This window comes from Falco rusticolus, chromosome 1 (assembly GCF_015220075.1).
Source record: "Falco rusticolus isolate bFalRus1 chromosome 1, bFalRus1.pri, whole genome shotgun sequence".
In the NCBI taxonomy this organism is placed as follows: domain Eukaryota; kingdom Metazoa; phylum Chordata; class Aves; order Falconiformes; family Falconidae; genus Falco; species Falco rusticolus.
The window spans coordinates 43,661,300-43,681,235 of NC_051187.1; the positions used below are offsets into that span (position 1 = coordinate 43,661,300).

General features: G+C 44.7%; 1 protein-coding gene and 1 long non-coding RNA gene across 2 annotated transcripts; one reads left to right on the forward strand and one right to left on the reverse strand.

The window, feature by feature from the left end:
- Positions 1-1,204: 1,204 nt before the first annotated feature.
- Positions 1,205-3,958, reverse strand: LOC119143180. Its single transcript, XR_005102612.1, has 3 exons — positions 3,675-3,958; positions 1,873-2,096; positions 1,205-1,340 (listed from the first exon to the last, which is right to left on the reverse strand). It is a non-coding gene; the product is annotated as an uncharacterized LOC119143180 (long non-coding RNA).
- Positions 3,959-11,004: 7,046 nt separating this feature from the next.
- On the forward strand, positions 11,005-15,139 carry LOC119143138 (DNA repair endonuclease XPF-like). The gene is given in 6 exon segments (XM_037377081.1): positions 11,005-12,448; positions 12,787-12,915; positions 13,475-13,585; positions 14,764-14,810; positions 14,812-14,964; positions 14,967-15,139. Coding segments are annotated over 6 exon segments (732 nt in total). The 5' UTR covers positions 11,005-12,267; the 3' UTR covers positions 15,078-15,139.
- The last annotated feature ends 4,797 nt before the right edge of the window (positions 15,140-19,936 follow it).

The following is a 19,936-nucleotide window of genomic DNA, read 5'->3' on the forward strand; positions in this document are numbered from 1 at the left end:
TCGTAATGGCTTACTTGTGCAGGGAAAAACTTGTATGAGCTTTTCCTAAGCCACACATATTTACACCACTCGCTTTTTTGTACTCAAAAAGTGCACTCCTGCAAAATCTCTTCTATTTAAAAAAATATATATTTAAAATCGCTGTTACTAACGTGCTTCGAAATGCATACAGAGCAAATGCACCCCTATTTCCCACAGCGAAACGGAATGCGTCATACAGAAAGGATTTAACAGCCTGAGCCACGTGGGTGCTTTTGTATACGGAGGCAGTAAGTATTAATGCCTGGGCTGCGAGTGGGAAAAGGGCAGAGCAATGTGAACCCTGCAGCCGCAGCGAGCAGCTCCCGTGGTCCGGTGGTGTAAACTGGGCTGGGATCTCGGCCCGTGCTCACGGTGCCAGTGCTCAGCATAGGGTTGGTGGAGCGCTGCTGCCATCTGGCGAAAATAATTGGGTACTGCAGCCGCCCGGTTGGTGGAGCGCTGCTGCCATCTAGCGAAAAATAATTGGGTAGTGCAGCCGCACGGCTCGAGGAGCGCTGCTGCCCTCTGGCGACCAAAAATTGGTACCAGACCACGGGGCTCGAACGCGTGTCCTCCGTGCGGGAAAGATTCTACCGACGGTGTGACGCGAAGCCGGGTCGTTCTGTATTCAGAGGCTGTGGCATGATGAATGTAATGTCTGGGGTCAAACCCCGCTTTCCTGTATCTAATTCCCTTTTACCCTTACTTATGTTGCCAGTCTCCACTGGGATTACTCGGTCTGAACCGGTTGTTCTCTCTCCTTATATTTTCAACGGAGAGGAAGAGAAACTTGCAAGGAGCAAACAGTCTCATCCAGGAGAGGCATTCTGAAAGCGATCAAATTGCATTGCATGCAACGAGCAATTTCTTCTGCTGTCTGGAAAAAGTACATAGCTAGTTTGATTTCCACCACACATGTGGTTAAGTTAGATTGGAAGTGTCCACTCCATTGGAAGTGAAACTCCACGATTATCAGTTTCTGTTAGTAACACTTGATGTTGTCAGTTATTTAAATGGCAACGACAGCAGTATTGACTGGTAAAGGAAAAATCCACACAGACGTGGGTACCGCTGGGCTTGCTTTAGTCACGACTCAGAGCTGGGCCACCACCCCAGCGAGTGGCAGAGAACCAAGGGATACAGCACAGCTTATATACGCTTACCGGATCATTAGTGCATGTCTGAAGTTTTTAGGAGTTTTCTTGGACCTGTCAGCTCTGCGAATCCATCGCCTGACTCTGTCCTAGGTGATGGATCTGTTCCGTTCCAGTCTGTGCCTTGGTTCCAGGCTCCTCCTCGGATTTTGATCTTCTTTCTGCCTGTTTTAACAAGCACGCTTAGTCTTTAAACAAGCAATTCCTATTCACATATACCAATTTTCCTAAAAAAGCCTGTGTTTCTGAGAGCACCTGTGTGCACAAGTTGATATCTGTTGCTTCTCTGTTCTCCCACTGATTAACTGGACTTGGTTTTAAACCAGCCCTGGATTAGGGCTACGCTAGGGATGAGGCCTGGTTCTGCCACTTAGCTGCTTCGGCACTTCACGTTTCTGAATTCAAAACACATTTTCTTTAACAAGCAATAACAGAACAATGGAGAACAATTAACAATGGTTTGGTCACTGCTGATGAAAATTATGGTTTCTAGTGTATACTGCTTTATGTAACATTTTTGAAACCTGGATCTGCAGTAAGAAAAATGTTCTGTTTCATGCCCACAGATGAGCTCCCTGAGATGAGCAATCATGTTTTAACAAGCTTTTAAATCAAAGGCTGTAAATGAGCATCAGTCTGCACAAACAGCTGGGAATCTTCTGTTGTTCTAGGCCCGTATATTTGTCCCATTCAATACCTTGTCTGTGTCATTTGCCCTTTTGTCTGTCCTGTGCTCTTCCGCTAAAGACTTCGTAGGCTTTGGTTTTCTAATACTGCTCTGGCTCCCGCATTTAATGCTCCTTAACTGCTCCGTTGAGGTATCGCTGAAACAAAAAAGTCCAAGAGTTTCAGGGAGTTGCCTCCCCTTCAGGAGGAAGGGAAGAGAAACAACTTTTCAGATGAAGTGCTGATCCATTTCACCTATGCAAACAGGAAAGGAGTGAAGAAACAATGAGAATGTAGGTGAGATGCAAAGAACCAGGATTTCTGGATAACATTACTGTGTTCCGGTGTTTGACACACACGCACCTTTTTTTTTTTTTTTAATCACTATTCTGTTAACTCTTTTTTTTTTTTTTTTTTTTTTTTGTTAGATCTAGAAGTAGCCTGCTACCAAGCTATTCAACTGACCTGAATATCACCTACACGTGGACTTCAGAATTGCCTTTCTGTGGCCAGGATTAAATGCAGCCAAGCAGGAATCCCTGAACAGATCAAGTTTTAACGTTTAGATCTGTAATGGCGTGGTTCTGGTACGCCCTTTTTTTTGTGCGCCACAGACAAAAAAGCACTACCGTTCTACAACTGCATGCTTCATCCATCTGAGAGGTGAACAAAACATCATGGCCATTGGAAAAGAGTGGCATAAAGATAAAAGAACCTAGGTGATATCAATTTAAGCTATCTACGTTTAGGTTAAAAGAAAACTTCAGGCTAGAAAAAAAATTATTTCACACGTGCATAATAGAACAAGCTTAACTGGAGAATTCTTTAGGGGAACTGATGAACTGAAAACCATTTAAGGAGCAGTCACGATGCTTGCTAAAGGGATGCTTTCATGAAAAAAGTTGTTTTCCCAAGTTTTTCCCCCGACGAGTTTAAAATTCAATGGAGATAAGTATTTGACCAGAGTGAACATTAGTCACTGGGTATGCCTTTCATTTTCATGAAGTCATCACAGCAAAACATGTAATAGTTATAAATTTCATGCATTTGCAAAACTGTTTTGACTCTGCTGAGGACACAGTTAACATTCTGGATTTGGGTGCAAATTTAGTGATGCTGGGTTTGCATTTCTTTTGGACACTGTCTTCTTCCAGAAGACATTAATTCTTCTCTTCTATCTCCAGCAATGTGCTGCTGAAAGAGTACGGTAACAGAGTCAAAAACAGCACGAGTTTTTCCTCTGCTTGTGTTTTGGAAGGATGGTTTTGAATCACTAAGAGTTTGACTGTACTGCCTGTAAGTAGGTGTCCTAGGTTTTCTAGCACAGATCTGTACAGTTCTTTCAGTATTTTCCCGTGCGAAGGAACGACGAGAAGAATGATTTTTAGGGCGTTTGCTCTATGACTATAGTAATGGTCTTTTTGGAGGGGAGACTCGCTATTTGGTCGGTCCGGTCAGCTCAACAGTCCTTGTGCTCGACAAATACAATGGGAAGTAGCGGGACTACAGGGCTGGAACAGGGGAAACGCGAGACGACTAGTTTGCTACTTGCTGAAGCTCAGACACACTTTTCCCCTGGATTATGGGACGCTAACCCACACACGGTAGTATACTACAACTCCGCTGCTTGCTTCAGGAGAACAACTTTGTAGTTGTTAGCTAACCAAAACGAAGCTTACTCAGCTTCAACAAGAATGTTGGGCTGTTGTATTAGACATGGGGGTTCCTAAGCAGCAGTGGCCTTCAGTGCCACAGTCAAAAAGGGCAGGAGAACCTGAAGGGAAGGAAGTGCTTGGCAGCCTTTCCCTGACCTGCTATAGGCTTGAGACTCACCGTTTTACTCAAAAAAGGACAGATTCCCTGGGGATTTAAAAAGCGGCACACAGAATAGAGATTTGAACTCAATCTCCTTCTTCCTAGGTTAAAAAAAAAATATATATGTCTCAGAAATGAAAAGAATATGTTAAGGGCAAGGGGCAGAATGTCTTGCTCTCTTCCCCCCCTCTCCTAGCAAACAGCGACATCATTCTCGCTACAGATGCGTTACCAAATCAACTGCGTTACTTTGACACATATTTTCCATTATGGTTAACACGCTATGCCTATGCACCATTTTATAATATCTCTGTATAACTTACAACATTCTACAAGCTTAGTGATAAGTGACAAAAGGAACCCTTGTTTTTTGCATCGTCCCACTTTTCCTCCATCCATAGTAAAAACTTTTAGCATTTTGTCCTTGAAGTATCTTCAAAAGCTTAAATGTCCTGATAAATTCATGTGATAGCATCGAGCTGCACTGTGACTTAACTACTGCTTTGCTGCAATCTCCTACCGGCGATGAGGCACGGATGGCCCGTTAGCAATTACGAGGTGCTCTCTGGGAGGAGTTAGGGGAGACCCAGCACTGCCTGGGTCCTCATTCCCTTACCAGACCCTGCGGAAGGCCACAGTGGTCCCAATTAGAAGGCAACACATGATGACTGAAAGGAGGGGGAAAACCCTTCTCCTGATGTCACGTGTGTAGAAAATAGAATATGTGGCTCACTGTCCTGTCCCATCGTATGGCTCTCAGCTTTCTTTCTAGGGCTAGCAATACTTTAAAACACTGTCTAAAAGTTTATTCATGTTAACCATGTCCTCCTTCGGTAACCTGTCCTTTCAGGTCTGCTTGTCTTAAGAGTAAGACACCAGATCTTTATATACATTCTTGAGTTTGTAAAATAAGCATAACTGCAAAATTCTTCTAGGAGCTCTGACATCCTGCCGAGTTCTCAGCCACAGTGAGTAAATGCCTGCCCCATCCTTCCGGTGACTTTGGCCTTGGGAACTGGTAGGTCTCAGGAGTTAGGTACAACAGAGTTACACCCCGATGAATCACATAAACCTGAGATGTTTCACTAGGCAGGAGTCCTCAAACTACGGCCCGCGGGCCGGATACGGCCTCCCAGGGTCCTCGATCCGGCCCCGGTATTTACAGACCCCCCCACCCCCCCCCGCCGCTGGGGGTTGGGGGGGGAACCGAGCAGCCGCAGATGACCTCCGGCCATGTAGTCCCCCCCTGGTTAGAGTCCTCAAACTTTTTAACCAGGGGGCCGGCACGCGGATGCAGTGGCAGGCAGTCATCTGCGGCTGCTTGGTTTCCCCCCACAACCCCCGGCAGCGGGGGAGGGCGGGGGGGTCTGTAAATACCGGGGGCCGGATCGAGGACCCTGGGAGGCCGTATCCGGCCCGCGGGCCGTAGTTTGAGGACCCCTGCTCTAGAGGATACAGTTCTCCTCACATCACACCTGGATGAGATGCTACAGCCCTACCAGGGTGCATTATTTGAACTGTGGAGCACCGGGCATTCGAGGCCGCCGGGCGCGGCCTGGGCCTAGCAGGGGGCGCCCACCTGCGCCGTGGGAGGGTGCGGCCCGGCCCGGCGGCCGTGGCGGCGCTGCCGGAGCAGGAGAACCAGGTCTTCCTGGAGCTCTTCCGCCAGCACAGGCTGGTGATCTGTGCCTGCGGGCTCGGCGTCGACCGCATCCTGCTGGGCTTCCTGCGCCTCTGCTGCGAGCCCGCCAGACTGGTGCGCAACAGCAGCCCTGCCGAGGGGGTGAGGGCAGCGCCCGCCGGCCGCCCTGCCCCTTCGGCCGCACGGCCGCCGCTCCCCTTTGGCGGGCACGGCCTGCCCGGGGGCCGGGGCCGGGGGTGCCGCTGGCTCCCCGAGCGGCGGGGCTGTGCTGGGGGGGTGGGGGCGCTGGCTGTGCTTGGGCGGGGAGGAGCGGGGCTGTGCTGGGAAGCGGGGGTGCCTGCCCCGGCCTGGCCTTTGTGCTTGCCGGAGACGGGCTCGCCGGGCCGGGCACCTCCGTGGCAAATCCAGGTCCGAGCTGCTGCGGCGCGATGGCGGCCTGCAAGTAATAACGAGTGAAGTAAGCTCGTGTGCGTAGCTTGTAAACATCAGAAACCTGGCAGTAGCCAGGTAGCGGAAAGGAGTGGAACTTGTCACCGAATTTGTCCCTCTTGGCACAAAAAGGTGCCACTCTGTCTTCCCTGGAAGCAGGGAGACTCCCGGCCGTCGGGCGGTGATGTGCTGGGGATCTCTGTAGTGAGCACGGGGAATGAATATCATCGCTGTAGTTTGTAAGATTAAGGTTGACATGTATGAGCTACCTGTTGTAGCTGTCTCTGGTAGCAGGTGAGTGGAATCCCAGATGATGTCTTCCCAGCTCTCTGCTCTTAAGTCAGTATTAAATTTGCTTGTTCTCTGAAAAAGAGTTATTAAAATGTTAGAAAATATAAAGTCCTTTGAGTACCATTACTCATATTTGCTTAAGTATTGTCTAGCTACTACTGAAAATACACGGATCTGTGAATCACCTGGATGAGTTGGAAACTGAGCAAAGTATACCAAAGAAGAAAAAAATTCATGTCATGCTTTTAAATTTGTTTTGGACAGCTCGTTGAAACTAACCGAGTATGTCTAATTAAGGGGGGTTTGCATCCATTTTATCAGTTGCCACAGTAATGTCTTGTGTTTTTATTCTTTTTGGTTTAGGAGTATTTTATTGATCAGCTGAGGGCAGATGAAGTTGTTCATCTTCCTCGGCGTGTTACCAATGAAATTACAAATAATACTTGTATGAATTTTACACACAAGGAGGAGTCATCTTTGCAACAAGTCGAATCCTTGTGGTAGATTTCCTGACTGACAGAATTCCTGCAAACCTTATTACTGGTAAGAGTTTAATGAAATAAAGGTAAGACTGTTCTGTTTGAAAATACATAAAGCTTAATTCTATGTGAAGAGTTCTACTAACTGGTATTGACAATTATTCCTTTTTTTTTTCCCCACAAAGACTGAGGTAAAAGGAGCAAATATGTAGGTTTTTTCAAATGGTTTTCTTTGCTCCAAACTTGTTTGCCTTATTTAATCATACAGTTTGAAAACATCCACGTTGTGTTTGGATACTGCATCGTGCATTTGTGTGGCTTTCTGATATCAGTTAGTGGCTGGAAAACAAATCAGCAGTTAAATAATGACATTGACATCAGAAACATAAAATTCGGACTGGCTTTTTAAGAACAGTTGATTGCACTTGGTGAAATAGTGTCAGATGGTCTACAGGACATTGGCCTATGATTAAATGGCCTATGATTAAAACTGATTTTAGATGTCGTGTTTTGTCAGCCATGCATGCTACGTATTTTTTGCATTAACAAATTACTCCTGATTACTTTTCCCTTCAAAAAGTAGCAATACTTTACTAATCTTTGTCTTGACATGCTTTGGACACTATCTAAATAGCAGTATTATGAAGTAATACTGTTATTAACACTGCAAAGATTTTGGGAATAGCTTGTGGCCTTTTTGGTTTTATGTAGAAGTTATACATGAAAGATGTTACGGTTAGCAGTTAGCTTTTTCCTCTCGTGTTCTGTTCCCCTTCTGTCCCAACCACCGTTGATTTTATGTTCTTTTCTAAGCTGGAAACCTTGTTGCACCCTGGAGAGCTAGTAAAATAGATCTCTAAGAGGCAGGGATATAAGAATATTTTACTGTTATCTAAATGTTAACATCTTAATGGCTAAATGTAACTGAATATTGAACGCTTAGAAGAATGTAAGTTTCCGCTTCAAAAGATGTATCCCCTTCCTTTTTGTCAATGTATGACAAGCTGTAACCTGTAAAACATTTTGAACTGTTTTATGCTAGACCCAAATGACACTAGATTTGTCAATTCTTATAATTTCTGGGTTTAAAAAAGGGAACACATTTTCTGGGCAACTATTTTAATTTCTGTTCTTACCCTTGACGACTCCTTCTTCTGCTTTCTGCCCTACCAAAGAAGGAGGAGGCAGAGAAAGAAAGCACACCTTTGGACTTTGTCAGGATGAAAAGAAGAAAGACACAAGATTTTTTAAAAAGTCCTGGCCTATAGTGATCCAGAGCTGTTCCAGGTTTTGAATTGCCACTGGAGGTCAGCGTGACAGCAACTTTGATAGACTTGTGGCTTCATTTTAAAAGTCAGGTAATACCTGGTCATGCTGGAAACATCTGTGTGTGAAATTGCAGGACAAAATCCACAAAAAATTGTAATAGCATTTCTTGAGGAGTTAACATATAAAAACTGTTTCTAGGCGTTATAAATGCTGTGTATAGAATCGGTGTACAACCACTTGTGAATTAGTATCTGATGAACTCATAAATTCAGTGAAATGAAGATAAGAAATTATCACTGCAGTAAAGAAGAATTATTCCTGGTGGTTTTGGCCAAATAGAAATTATGTACTTAATAGCATGGTAAAACTGATGCAAGTTGGTGTAGTAAACAGTGGCAAATTGTTTCTACTGAGGCTTACACAGCAGTATGGATGCACTTCATAAGCTGAGATACGGTGGCTGACAGTAGGGAAGTATTATGATAAACACCTAGTCTTGCTGATCTCTTTACAAATTCTGTATCTCCTGTAATGTCCTTTGAGTCACATCTTGACAAAGATGCTCAGAAACAAGTATTATTATGTCTTTAAATTTGCTTCACAGGAGAGATGTAAAAGTATCTAGGTAGAAAAATACCTTTTAGTGGATTATTCCATGACTCGATCATGAATGGCTAGCAGTTATTTGGAAGATTTTTTCTTATAGATGCCTTTGCATTTGCAAAGCAAAGGCATATTAAAATCAATGCTTGGGTGCCAAGTTGAAGGAACTTGTAAAAATTAAATGCACTGTACATTTGTCAGCTTCTGTAGGTACAAGGTAAAACTTGTGATGTTTGATGTCCTTTACTTCCATTTCAGAAAGGCATTTATTATTCCACTGGAAGTTGTGAATGGTTAAAAGTACCCCATAGGACTCGCCTCACTAGGGCGAGAGTGAAGAACTGTAATGCGCTATTTAACACAAGCATCACAAGCATCGGGAAGCCTTTGTTTTAACAGGTCTTGGCTGAGTGGAGTGTAAATCCCTGAAGTATGCACCTCAAATGCTTGGTGTAGTTAAACTACTGTTTCACTTCTCTACCAAAATGTGCACGATAAATCTTTTTTTCCCTCATATACCCATAGCCATGAAGAAAATTGGAGGTGTATTCATACATTTGGCGGTTGTTTCTATCCTCAAGTGTGAAAATGTATGTCACAAGAGGGGGGAAGCAAAATGTTTTCAAAAGTTCTTTGATTATGTAAATACGTGAACTGTTACGAATGAAACTTACTTGACAACTCTGTAATTCTAGAACTTCTCTAACGAAATAATACAAATGTCACAATTTTGAACATAGCAAACTTGCTTTGTTGTAATACCATGTTATGTCTTATATTCACTTTTACTCCTTTTAAAAGGCTCAGGTTCAAATTTTGCTTTAGGACTAAAGAATTTTCTAAGTTTTATCCTGCCACTCAAAGTTTGTTTTGGTTTGGTGAGTTTTGGGGTTTTTTTGCTAAAGATGCATCGTGAACCCCTTACTGTTGTTTGGGGATTCCATGGCACTGAAACTGAGGAATGGCTTGGTTTGAACCCTCGAAAGTTTGTTCTACTGTCGCTTTAGAATATCTAAATTCCTATTGTACTCTATTCAAGAAAAAAATGTTAAAAGACAGTTTTGAGGAAAAAGCTATACAAAATTGGACCTCTTTACTTTTTTGTAACTTGAAAGCCTTTTATTCTGCCAGGCATTTTGGTATACAAAGTGCACAGAATCATTGAATCCTGTCAGGAGGCATTTATCTTACGACTTTATCACCAGAAGAACAAGCAAGGTTTCATTAAAGCTTTTACAGATAATGTGGTTGCATTTAACGCTGGCTTTTGCCATGTGGAAAGAGTGATGAGAAATCTTTTTGTCAGGAAACTTTATCTGTGGCCAAGGTAAGGCACCTCTTCATTTCACTGGAGAGTTAAATTTACCAAAACAAACAAACAAAAAAATTAAGGGTGTTACAATGGGTTCATAAGACAATGAGGTGTATGCAGTCACGCTACTAATCTGTGTTTCTTCTTGTATTTCCAAACAAATTTAATTCCTTTTTTGACAGAAGAAGTGGTCTTAAAGACCCTAAACTTCTGTATTTTTTAAAATAGCCCCAAACTAAGTCTGTAAGGGCTGAACCTTATGGTATAGCTGTCCTTTTAGCCAACAGAGATCACAGCGGAAAGTGACATTCTTAATAGCTTAAGAAAAACTGCACTTACTAAACAGATTATTTAAGCTGTGAAGTAACAGAAGTACAGGCTCTCCAATCTGCCATTCACGGAGGTATTTTGTTTCCAGCTGTGATGAAACTCCATGGGTTTCTTTCTACATGTCATATTTTTTTAATCATCTTTTCCACGTATGTTGTGTATGAAGAATATTTCTTGATCACTGATAGAAACCAGATTGCCAAGTTTGTGACGTGCACGAGGTCTTTTAGGAGCAGAGCCACAAACGGAATTGGGCACTTTAGCTGATCACCCATTCAGCACTCTTGCATTGGGCCAAGGAGGTCTGCTCATTTGTTCCTTTAGTCTGGAATGTGTTTCACTTTATCTTAATGTACTGTTACTCTGCATTGTAAACCCTTAACAGTCTTTCTTTCGGTATCACAAAGCAGAAGTAGACATACATAGGATACAATAGGTTGAATAGAAGCTCTCTTTAAATTTTCTTCCTTGGCTTCTGAACCATGCAGAGACCTGGGGGTGCAGCATGCAGTAAGGGAAATACCTGTTGAGTCTGGGGTCAGCAGACATGGCATTTTCTGAGTCTGTTCAGTTAGTAAAAGTCAGGTAGCATCTCTATACCTGTACAGCTGGATTGGCTGTAAGGGCTGTGTGTTAACAAGGACCTGCTGGCTTATGATCAGAAGCTAGGAACATCACAGAATCTGCTAGTGAAACCATGTGATTCCAAAGGATTTATGAACCCATTCCAGTTTCTCCCTGATGAGATTTTTTTTTTGGTTTTACTTTAATATTTGTTATGTGTAATAATGATGTAGGATGTAGTGCGGTAACTTTCTAGATGGTTTTCTGAGGCTGTTCCAAAGATTGCAGTCTTCACATCGGTAGAAAATGATTTTGCACTTAACTTCTTTATGTTTAAAGTAATTGTAGTTTATACAAACTTCTGAATAGTTGTAGGTCAAGCAGACAATACATGTGAATCTCAATAAGCTGTTTTCCTCTTGGATTTCATATAGCAGTGAACTCATTTTTAGAGAAGCATAAACCTGAAGTGGTGGAAATACATGTGTTGATGACGCCTGCTATGCTTGCTATTCAGACTTTGATCCTGGACATTTTGAATGCATGTCTGAGAGAACTCAAATGTTACAATCCAGCTCTTGAAGTAGAAGATCTATCTTTAGAAAATGCTATTGGTAAACCTTCTGACAAGGTAACCATTTTGATTGTTCTGCTGTATCTAACTCAAGGGATGTAGATCTTCAAACTGTCTACTATGCAAGCAAAAATACTATTTGTAAAATAAATAACCAGCAGCAATTGAGTATTATCCCATGACATGTTTATTACTGGTACAAGGAGAGAAACTGTGTTAATCTGTGATGGTGATGATAAGAGTTGCCAGTAGGGGTTTTGGTGTATTGGTATTATTGTTCTTTCTTTGTTTCCGAAGTCTCTATGGTAAGAACATCCTGATTCATGGTTGGTGTATTATGATGATAAAGATGTGTGCAATTTCAGCTCAAAATACTTTAGAGATAAGTACGCTGTTATTCGCACCCACCCCCTTTTTTTCCTCTTGAATTTCCTGCTTGTATTTTTTGTTGTCTCTATTAGGAAGAGCACTGTATATAATACATAATATACAACAGATGTATGCGTGTGCATCTTTTCATTACTGTGTACGTCATTAATTGTGTGTTATTTTTGGCAGTTCTGCCTTGTTTGGCATACATGCTCTCTGTAGAGTAAAATCCTAAAACACTGTATTGACATATGGTTGTTACCTGTGATTGGATCTTGATGTAGGGCCTTCTGTACTTTAAATATTTGGAGTTTTTTTTCCTTATGCTCTATAGGTTGCATATCTGTGTAGTACTCATCTTATTTTGAGAATTAAATGACATCGTAATGTTTTTTACTTTACCCAAGTAAAGGATACTAGACTAAAGGCGCAGGCCAGTACCAGTAAAAAAAGGGGGGGTTTACTTTACCAGTATTTTATAATTATATGGAAAGTATGAACTGAAGGCATTCAATTATATACATCTGCTAATTGCTGAAATGTTTTAAATAAAGGCATCTATATTATGTTAACTTTGCAAAAGATTATTAGTTATCAAAAGAAATACTTCGCTATCGCATCCTTAATTGAGTGTTTAATCACTTTGGGAAACAAGTGACATCCCCTGAAGGAAATAAAAAATGTCCATTCTTATCTCTGTTAGTATACAATGTATTTGACATCCTGAACTCTCAAATTTATATTTCTAGATGATACATCGCTATCTAGATCCTCTGTGCCATCAACTTGGAGCTAAGACAAAATCTTTGGTCCAGAATTTGAAGATACTATGTACTTTGCTACTGTATCTAACTCGGTATGTTTGTGTCGCTTTCCTTAACCTTCTAGAGTCACTGAAAGCAAGTGAAAAAGCTTTTGGTGAGAATTCAGGTAAGCACTGAATAACCGTACAAGTTAATGCATGGAACAGTGAAATGTTGATGTCTTTAATTAACATTCCCAAATATATGAAGGTATCTAATTAGGTTTTATATAACCAGCCTTAAGGACGTAGGTTTTCATTGACAGGTAATGCTTTCATCTTCCCACTTAACTGCTGTTACTTAAGTGTGAGATTTGCATCACATTTCTGTCTTCTATTAAGCTAGTAATTGCATAGCAAGCAGGTAGCACAGGTATTCCAGATAGATTTGGTTTTTTACCGCAAAGGGTTGAAACACATACGCTTCGCAAATGTCAAACTACTGCTGCTTTCTTTTCCCCTTTAGGTTGGCTGTTTCTTGACTCCAGTACTTCCATGTTTGTAAATGCTAGAGCTAGAGTTTATTGCATTGCAGATGAGAAACTGAATCAGAAAGGCAAAGCCTCTGAAAAAAGTGATGGAAAGAAGGAAAATAGTACTGATCATTCCTAATGTTAAGTTAGAGAGTGTCACACAATTTCAAATGCTCTACATATTATTACTTGTGCTGTGGTTCCCTATGTGATCTTACACAGCTCAAGATCTCAATCTGTTAGCTGGGTTGAGACATAATCTTAGTTCAGAAAGCATATCATAACATAAAAAAGTCATGAAGAAGTAAGGGGTTCTTCTAAGTTTGCTCAGCTGATCATTGGAAGAGCTTTTATGAAGTTGTTGTTGAATTACATTGGTATTTAGCTTGATCTTTTTTATGTGAACAGGTAGGAGGCTGCCATTGCTTTCATTAAAAAAAATATATTTGGGACTTCCAGAATTGAAGAATGAGTGAATATTTTAACTTTTTGCTTCATTAATGCACTTCACCCCATTTTAAAATATGAGTGATCTCCAACCCATTACCATAACAAGTTGCATATGTAGGTGTTGAATATTGTATTTGCCAACAACCATCACACGACTGACATCTAACCATTAAAGTTCTGAAGGATATTTTGGCTTTAAGAGACGCTATGTTCAATCTTACTTTGTTTCAGAACTGAAGAGGGAATTGGTCCTAGAAAGCAACTCCAAATGGCAAGCTCTGAGAGAAGTCCTGAAGGAGTTTGAAAATGAGAATAAGAACAGTGAAGACCTTGGTGGTCCAGGTGAGAGAATACTAAATTATGTAAGTTTTCACAGTACAGCTACTTTTTACCTCTACTTGACTTTTGAGAGAAGGAACTTAACTCTTTACTGTAGTTTTATTAAAGAGCTAGTTTTAAAGTTCATGATTTCTGGACTTAAGACAAGGAGGTTTTGTACATATGTACATAAACTCTGTAGAACCATTTAGTTTTACTTAAACTCCTGTTTAGTTCTTGCTCTAAAAGAGAAATGCCGTTTGTTACTATGCAATAACGTTTAGGAAAAAACCTGTGTAATTAAGAAAAAATATTTTAACTTATATTTCAATATTGTAATGATACCTTGGTTTCAAAACCAGTAAAACTAATAATGTAGAAATTTATAATGATCGAGGTAACGTTCGGGTTTAAAAAAAAAATGAAAAATAGGACTTTCTGTCTTATGCCCTTTCCATCTTACACATTCTTGTTATGCACCTCAAAATTCACTTCTCCAGGAGATGCACTTAAATGGGGTAGAGACTAGAAGGCAAGTGTGTCTCTGACTGCTCTGCTGCCTTTCCTATTTTAGGGCTTTCACCCCCTTAAATTTCACCGAGTTTTATTTTAGGAAACATTAAGGGTAAAAAAGTGCTCTTTTCTCCCACCCACAGTGTTCTGACTCTGGATAAGAACTGGCTCTTGCGCCTGGTGTTGTAGGAGTTTATCTGAGTCAGCTCGTGGAGAACTGTTTTTCAAGGCCCACAAATGTCAATAGTACTGTGTGAAACATGTATTTTTTTAGAATCTTCAACCCAACTGACAAAGGCTGAAAATCAGAATGGTCTAAATTAAGTTCTCTCTTATTCCAGGTTTAAAAAGAAAAAAAAGAACAAAAATAGTTGTCCAAGTATGTTTCAATACATGCTATGTCTGCCTTGTCTCAGGTGGTAAGAACGAAAACCTTACTTATTCAGATGGTGTAAGAATAAAGAATGCTGAACCTATCCACTAACCTTCTCTACTCTTGTTTGGTACAAAATGGCATGCAATTTACTCCCTGAAAGTCCAAAAAGGAACTGTGACAACCAAATGTAAAGGCATTTGGCGCAGGCATGCTTCTAGGATCATTAAAAACAATTTGCTCAAGAGAAATCTTGTAGCTGGGTAAGAAATACAGCACACCAGATTATAAACATGATACTGTTCCTTGACTGCAGGGCAAGTGCTTATTTGTGCCAGTGATGACCAAGCTTGTGCACAGCTCAAGGGAGTACACTATTGCTGGAGCAGAAGCTTTTTTAACAAGACTGTGTATCAAAACCTTTGGAAAGGATGAGAAAACTGGAGAAGTGTGTATTAAGGACAGAAAAGCTCTCAGGTCCAAAGGAAATGCCAGGCCAGACACGGCACCTCAAGCCCAAAAAAGTTAGGACTCACGGCTTCTTCAAAACAAAATAAATTCAAGAAGCAGCAAGACCAGACTATAATCCAAATGATAAGGAAGACTGAGGAGAAAAGAGAGAAGAGTTAGGGGTGGAAGATAACAAAGAAGATACCTTTTCTTAAACATCTTATATTTTTTAACATCTTAAAGCTGTGCCTTGCCAAGTGACTTCCAAAGCAGGCTCTGGAGCCTTTCAACAAGACTGAAATCTGGAGTCACAAGGGAGCTCTGTGCCAGCTCTGTCAGTGTGACTGAGCTCTCTGACCAAGCACACTGCCATACAGAAACGTAATTGGGTTTATACCTCAGGCTCGTTTACAATCTAGAAAAATAATACTGCCCAACTGGACGCACTGGTTTAAGTGCCCAGCAGGCCTGGCTGCATAACCACGAGGGACCACCAATTCCTTGCGCTTGCCGTTTGTAATACTTTTTAAAAGAGAGGCAGCAATCGCGGGGAGGGGGTGGGTTGGGGTGGGTTGGGGTGGGAGGGCTTTCCAGCCGCCGGCTTGCTTTCCTTTCCCTTGCCCGCTCGCAGGGGCGGGAAGAGGCTCCTGAGCCGCCCCCCTGCGACAGCGTTACCGCAGGCCCCAAGGCAGCCCCTGCGGCCCCAGCCCGCTGCCACGGCCCCGCCAGCGGCTGCGGGAAAGACAAAGCCCCGCGCAGAGCTGCGGCGGCTGCAGTGGCTGCCCGGGCACCCGGAGGCGGCGGGGGGGCGGCGGGGCGCCGCGGGCTGACCCCCCTCCCGGGCCCCGCCGCCGCAAGGGAGCACCGGGGCCGCCCCGCCGCCGCTCCTCACCGCCTCGCTGAGGCAGCAGCGCAGCTCCGAGAAATAAAAAAGGCAGCACCGTGAGGAGCCTGCTGACCACTGTCACTGCCGGGGAGACGGGAACCGCCGGTCCCCGGCCGGGCCGCCCGCCTCAGCCCGCCGCCGCCGCCCGGCGCTCCCTGCCGCGGCCGAGCGCCGGCCCGCCACGTGACAACCAGCCGGCCCCGCCCGCCGGCCCCGGCCGCCCGCAGCCCGCCCGCTCACCCAGCGCGCCGCCGCGCGTCCCGGCCCGGCACTCTTCCAGGCTCCCGGGGAACGTCTCGCACCACCGCGGCCGCCCCAGGGTGCCGCGCGGGCCGGAAATGAACCCACCTTCCGGGGCCGGGCAGCGCGGCCCGGAGCCGGCCGAGGTGGGGTTGGGGCTTCTCCGGGCCTGCCGGCCCCCGGGTCTCTGTGGGGGCCATCGGCGGGGTGCGGGCTGTGCCGAGAGCGGCTACCGGCGGGTGGAGAGGCAGGCGGAGGTAACATCCCGCTCCCTTGCTCCACCTTCCAGCCCTACCGTGTGCTCTGCACCACTTCATTCTGGTAACACCTCACTTTCCCGTCACAGAGAACGGCTGCCTCTGAACTCAAGAAGTTAAATCGTGCAACAGCTCATAATGGCTTACTTGTGCAAGGAAGAACCTCGTATACGCTCTTCCTATGCCACATATTTACACCACTCGCTTTTTTGTACTCAAAAAGTGCAGTCCTGCAAAGTCTCTTCTATTTAAAAAAAAAATAATTTAACATTGCTTTTGCTAACAGTTGCTTCCAAATGCAAACAAAGCAAATGCACCCCTCTTACCCACAGCAAAACAGAATGCGTCTCTGGGGAGGCCACAAGACAGGAACCCTGTGATGCTGCAGCTGTTCCGCTGCAGGAAAAGAAGGTTCAGAGGCTGCTCCAGCTTCTGAGCTTCCACAACAGCAGCTTTGGGCTCCCATACCACAGCCGCCAAGGAGTCAGAGAGCTCTCAGAGAAGGCAGCTGCTGGCTGGTGTTTGCACAGCACACAATACAGTCCTGCCTGCATTTCCCAGCTGGGTCTGCAGAAGGGACACCTGAAAGAGGCAAAGACCAAGCTCAGACAAGCCCACGCTGTTAGAACCTTCCGCAGCTCCACCTCCACGGTACCAGCTAATACAACTGCCCAACATTCTTGTGGAAGCTGAGTAAGCTCAGTTTTGCTTAGCTAATGACTACAAAATTGGTCTCCTCAAGCAAGCAGTGAAGTCATAGTGTACTGCGTAGTGTGTCCAGGGAAAAAGCATGTCTGACATGCTGCTCTTGTGTCTGAGCTCCAGCAACTATCAAATTAGTTGTCTGCTATAAAAGTTGAAGGGAAAGTCTCGCGTTTCCCCTGTTCCAGCCCTGTAGTCCTGCTACTTCCTTTTCTATTTGGTGAGCACAAGGACCATTGAGCTGACTGGACTGACCAAATAGCGAGTCTTCCCTCCAAAAAGACCGTTACTATAGTCATAGAGCAAACACCCTAAAAATCATTCTTCTTGTTGTTCCTTTGTATGGGGAAATAGTTAAAGAACCGTATAGATCTGTGCTAGAAAACTGAGGACGTCTACTTACAGGTAGTACGGTAAAACTTTCTTACTGATTCAAAACCATCCATCCAAGACACAAACTGAGGAAAAACTTGTGCTGCCAGCAGCAGAGCGTTGGTAGTGGGTATGTCCAGAAGAGATTCCTGACTCCTTCCTCTTGTGTCCTAGTGTCCCGTCTGGGCCGTCATCTGTTAAAGGAGAAATTCACAGAGATGTGGGTACCACTAGGCTTGCTTTAGTCACAATTCAGAGCTGGGCCCTGAGGGAGAGGTGTAGAACCAACAGGAATGAATAGAAAAGTGTTTTCTGAAGGTGCTGCCACAGGGGTGTGGGAGAACATGGAGGAGAATGTGTCTGGGCAGTGTCTCAGCCTCACTTGTTCTACAAAACTTTGCTGCCCTGCTGTAAAGCAACCTCAAGTACGGTGTTCGGTCCGGGACCTGAATATCAGTATCTCTGGAAGGGATGTTTTGGAGAAAAGCTCTTGAGAATTTCAAGGCAATTCAGAACTTTCAGAGTAAAATTTCAGTTGTGAAGGACTTCAGCTTCCTCAAGTATATATAAATACACAGTGGCCAGAATGACAGTGGTAGTTTACAGAATCATAGAATGGTTTGTGTTGGAAGGGACCTTTAAAGGTGCACTAGTCCAGCCCCCCTGCAGGAAGCAGGGGCATCTTCAACTAGATCAGGTTGCTTACAGCCCTGTCCACCCTGACCTTGAATGTTCCCAGGCACGGGGCATCTGCCATCTCTCTGGGCAACCTCTCCCAGTGTTTCACCACCCTCATCATAAAAAAATTCTTCTATCTACTCTGAATCTACCCTCTTTTAGTTTAAAACCACTAAGCCTTCTCCTGTTGTGACAGGCTGCACTAAAACATCTGTCCCCATCCTTCTTACAAGCCCCCTTTAAGTACTGAAAGGCCACAATAAGGTCTCCCCAGAGCCTCTTCTCCGGGCTGAACAACCCCAATTCTCTCAGCCTGTCTTAGGGGAGGTGCTCCAGCCCTCTGATCGTTTTTGTGGCTCTCCTCTGGACCTGCTTTGCCAAGGACTCCGGAGCCGGATGCAGTACTCCAGGTGGGTGTCACGAGATCAGAGGGTCAGAATCGCTTCCCTCGACCTGCTGGTCATGCTTCATTGGGTGCTGCCCAGGATATGGTCAGCTTTCTGCCCTGCGAGCACAGGTTGCTGGCTCGTGTCCATTTTTTGACCCACTGGTACCCCCAAGTCCCTCTCTGCAGGCCTGCTGTTACTCCCTTCATGGCGGATGTGCAGTAGCGTTACTGGCAACACAAGGGCAGCGCATGCGCAGACCTGGCCTGACGTGGGCGAATGGGGCCTCGAGCTGCATGCGCAGAAGCGGCCCGGTGCCGAGGAGCACGCGTTCGAGCCCCGCAAGGGCAGAACCGTGCCGAGCGAGAGGGAATTGAAACCGTGGAGCGGCGCAGCCGCTCCGTACCCCCGCGGTCTCCAGGCTGGGGGGCTTCCCGCTAGGGGCGGGGACTTTGCAGCAGCGAGCACCCGCAGGCTGTCTTTGTCCCGGGGCTGCAGCAGCGCTGCAGTTCCGTCTTCCCGTGCCGAGCGCGCGCTGGCAACGTGCTCGGGGGACGGCAGCGGCGACTCCTTACCGGGAGCCAGCGGCGGGTGCCGCGGCACCACCCTACAGGCAGTGCGGGATCGCGACGCTGTTAACGGCCGGCAGCGCAGTGGGGAGGCGTCATCGCGCATGCGCGGCGCCAGGACTGCAGTACCGACCTTTGGCCGCCAGTTGGCAGCAGCGCTCCACAGAGCCTGTGCTGGGCACTGCCCTGGCGAGCACTGGCCGGGATCTCAGCCCAGTTTGACAGGATTCCTGTGCAGAAGTCCTCTACAGGCCAGGTACAGCCAGCTGACTATGCCACACAAGGAAAAAAAAACAACTTCAAGGGGCTAGTAAAGCTCTTGTTTCTCGGTTAGGAGAGTTGATGATAACTGCTTACTAGCAACGGTAATGAACAATGGAATGGGACTAAGGGAATGAACAGAGGAAAGGAAACACCAGATTTTTCAAGGAAGCATGCATATAATTTGTCAGGTGGAAGAGCAGTATGCTTTGTGTGTGTATGAGGGGAGGGAGGGGGTTAAACAAAATCCATCATAAAGGTAGCTCCCAAACACTTTTTCTCTTTGGAAAGTCTAGAAAGAAATATTTCCACTATCGTAGAGTCCTGTGCAGAGTGTAGTTGAAATGCATTGTCTACACCAATATAACTAAAAATATCATGCAATTATATTTTATTTTCAGCGGTTTGGCATTACAGGCATCTTTTTTGACCTGACCCCGTGCCAGAAGCGAGGGTTCAGAGCATTAAGCCTCTGACCTAAAGCCCACTGAAGTGAGAGGTAAACTCCCTGGCTGTCTGGCCTTGTCCTCAGTAACCACAGAGGACCTTGCGATGAAGTCCTTGTATCCCTTGAACTGGTCCAGACCTATTAGATACTTCTCAGAATTTTCTTTAATTCTCACTGAATTCTGTTTTGTGATATTGACCTTCATTTGCTCTGTTTGTTCAAAACCTTATTTAGTGTGTT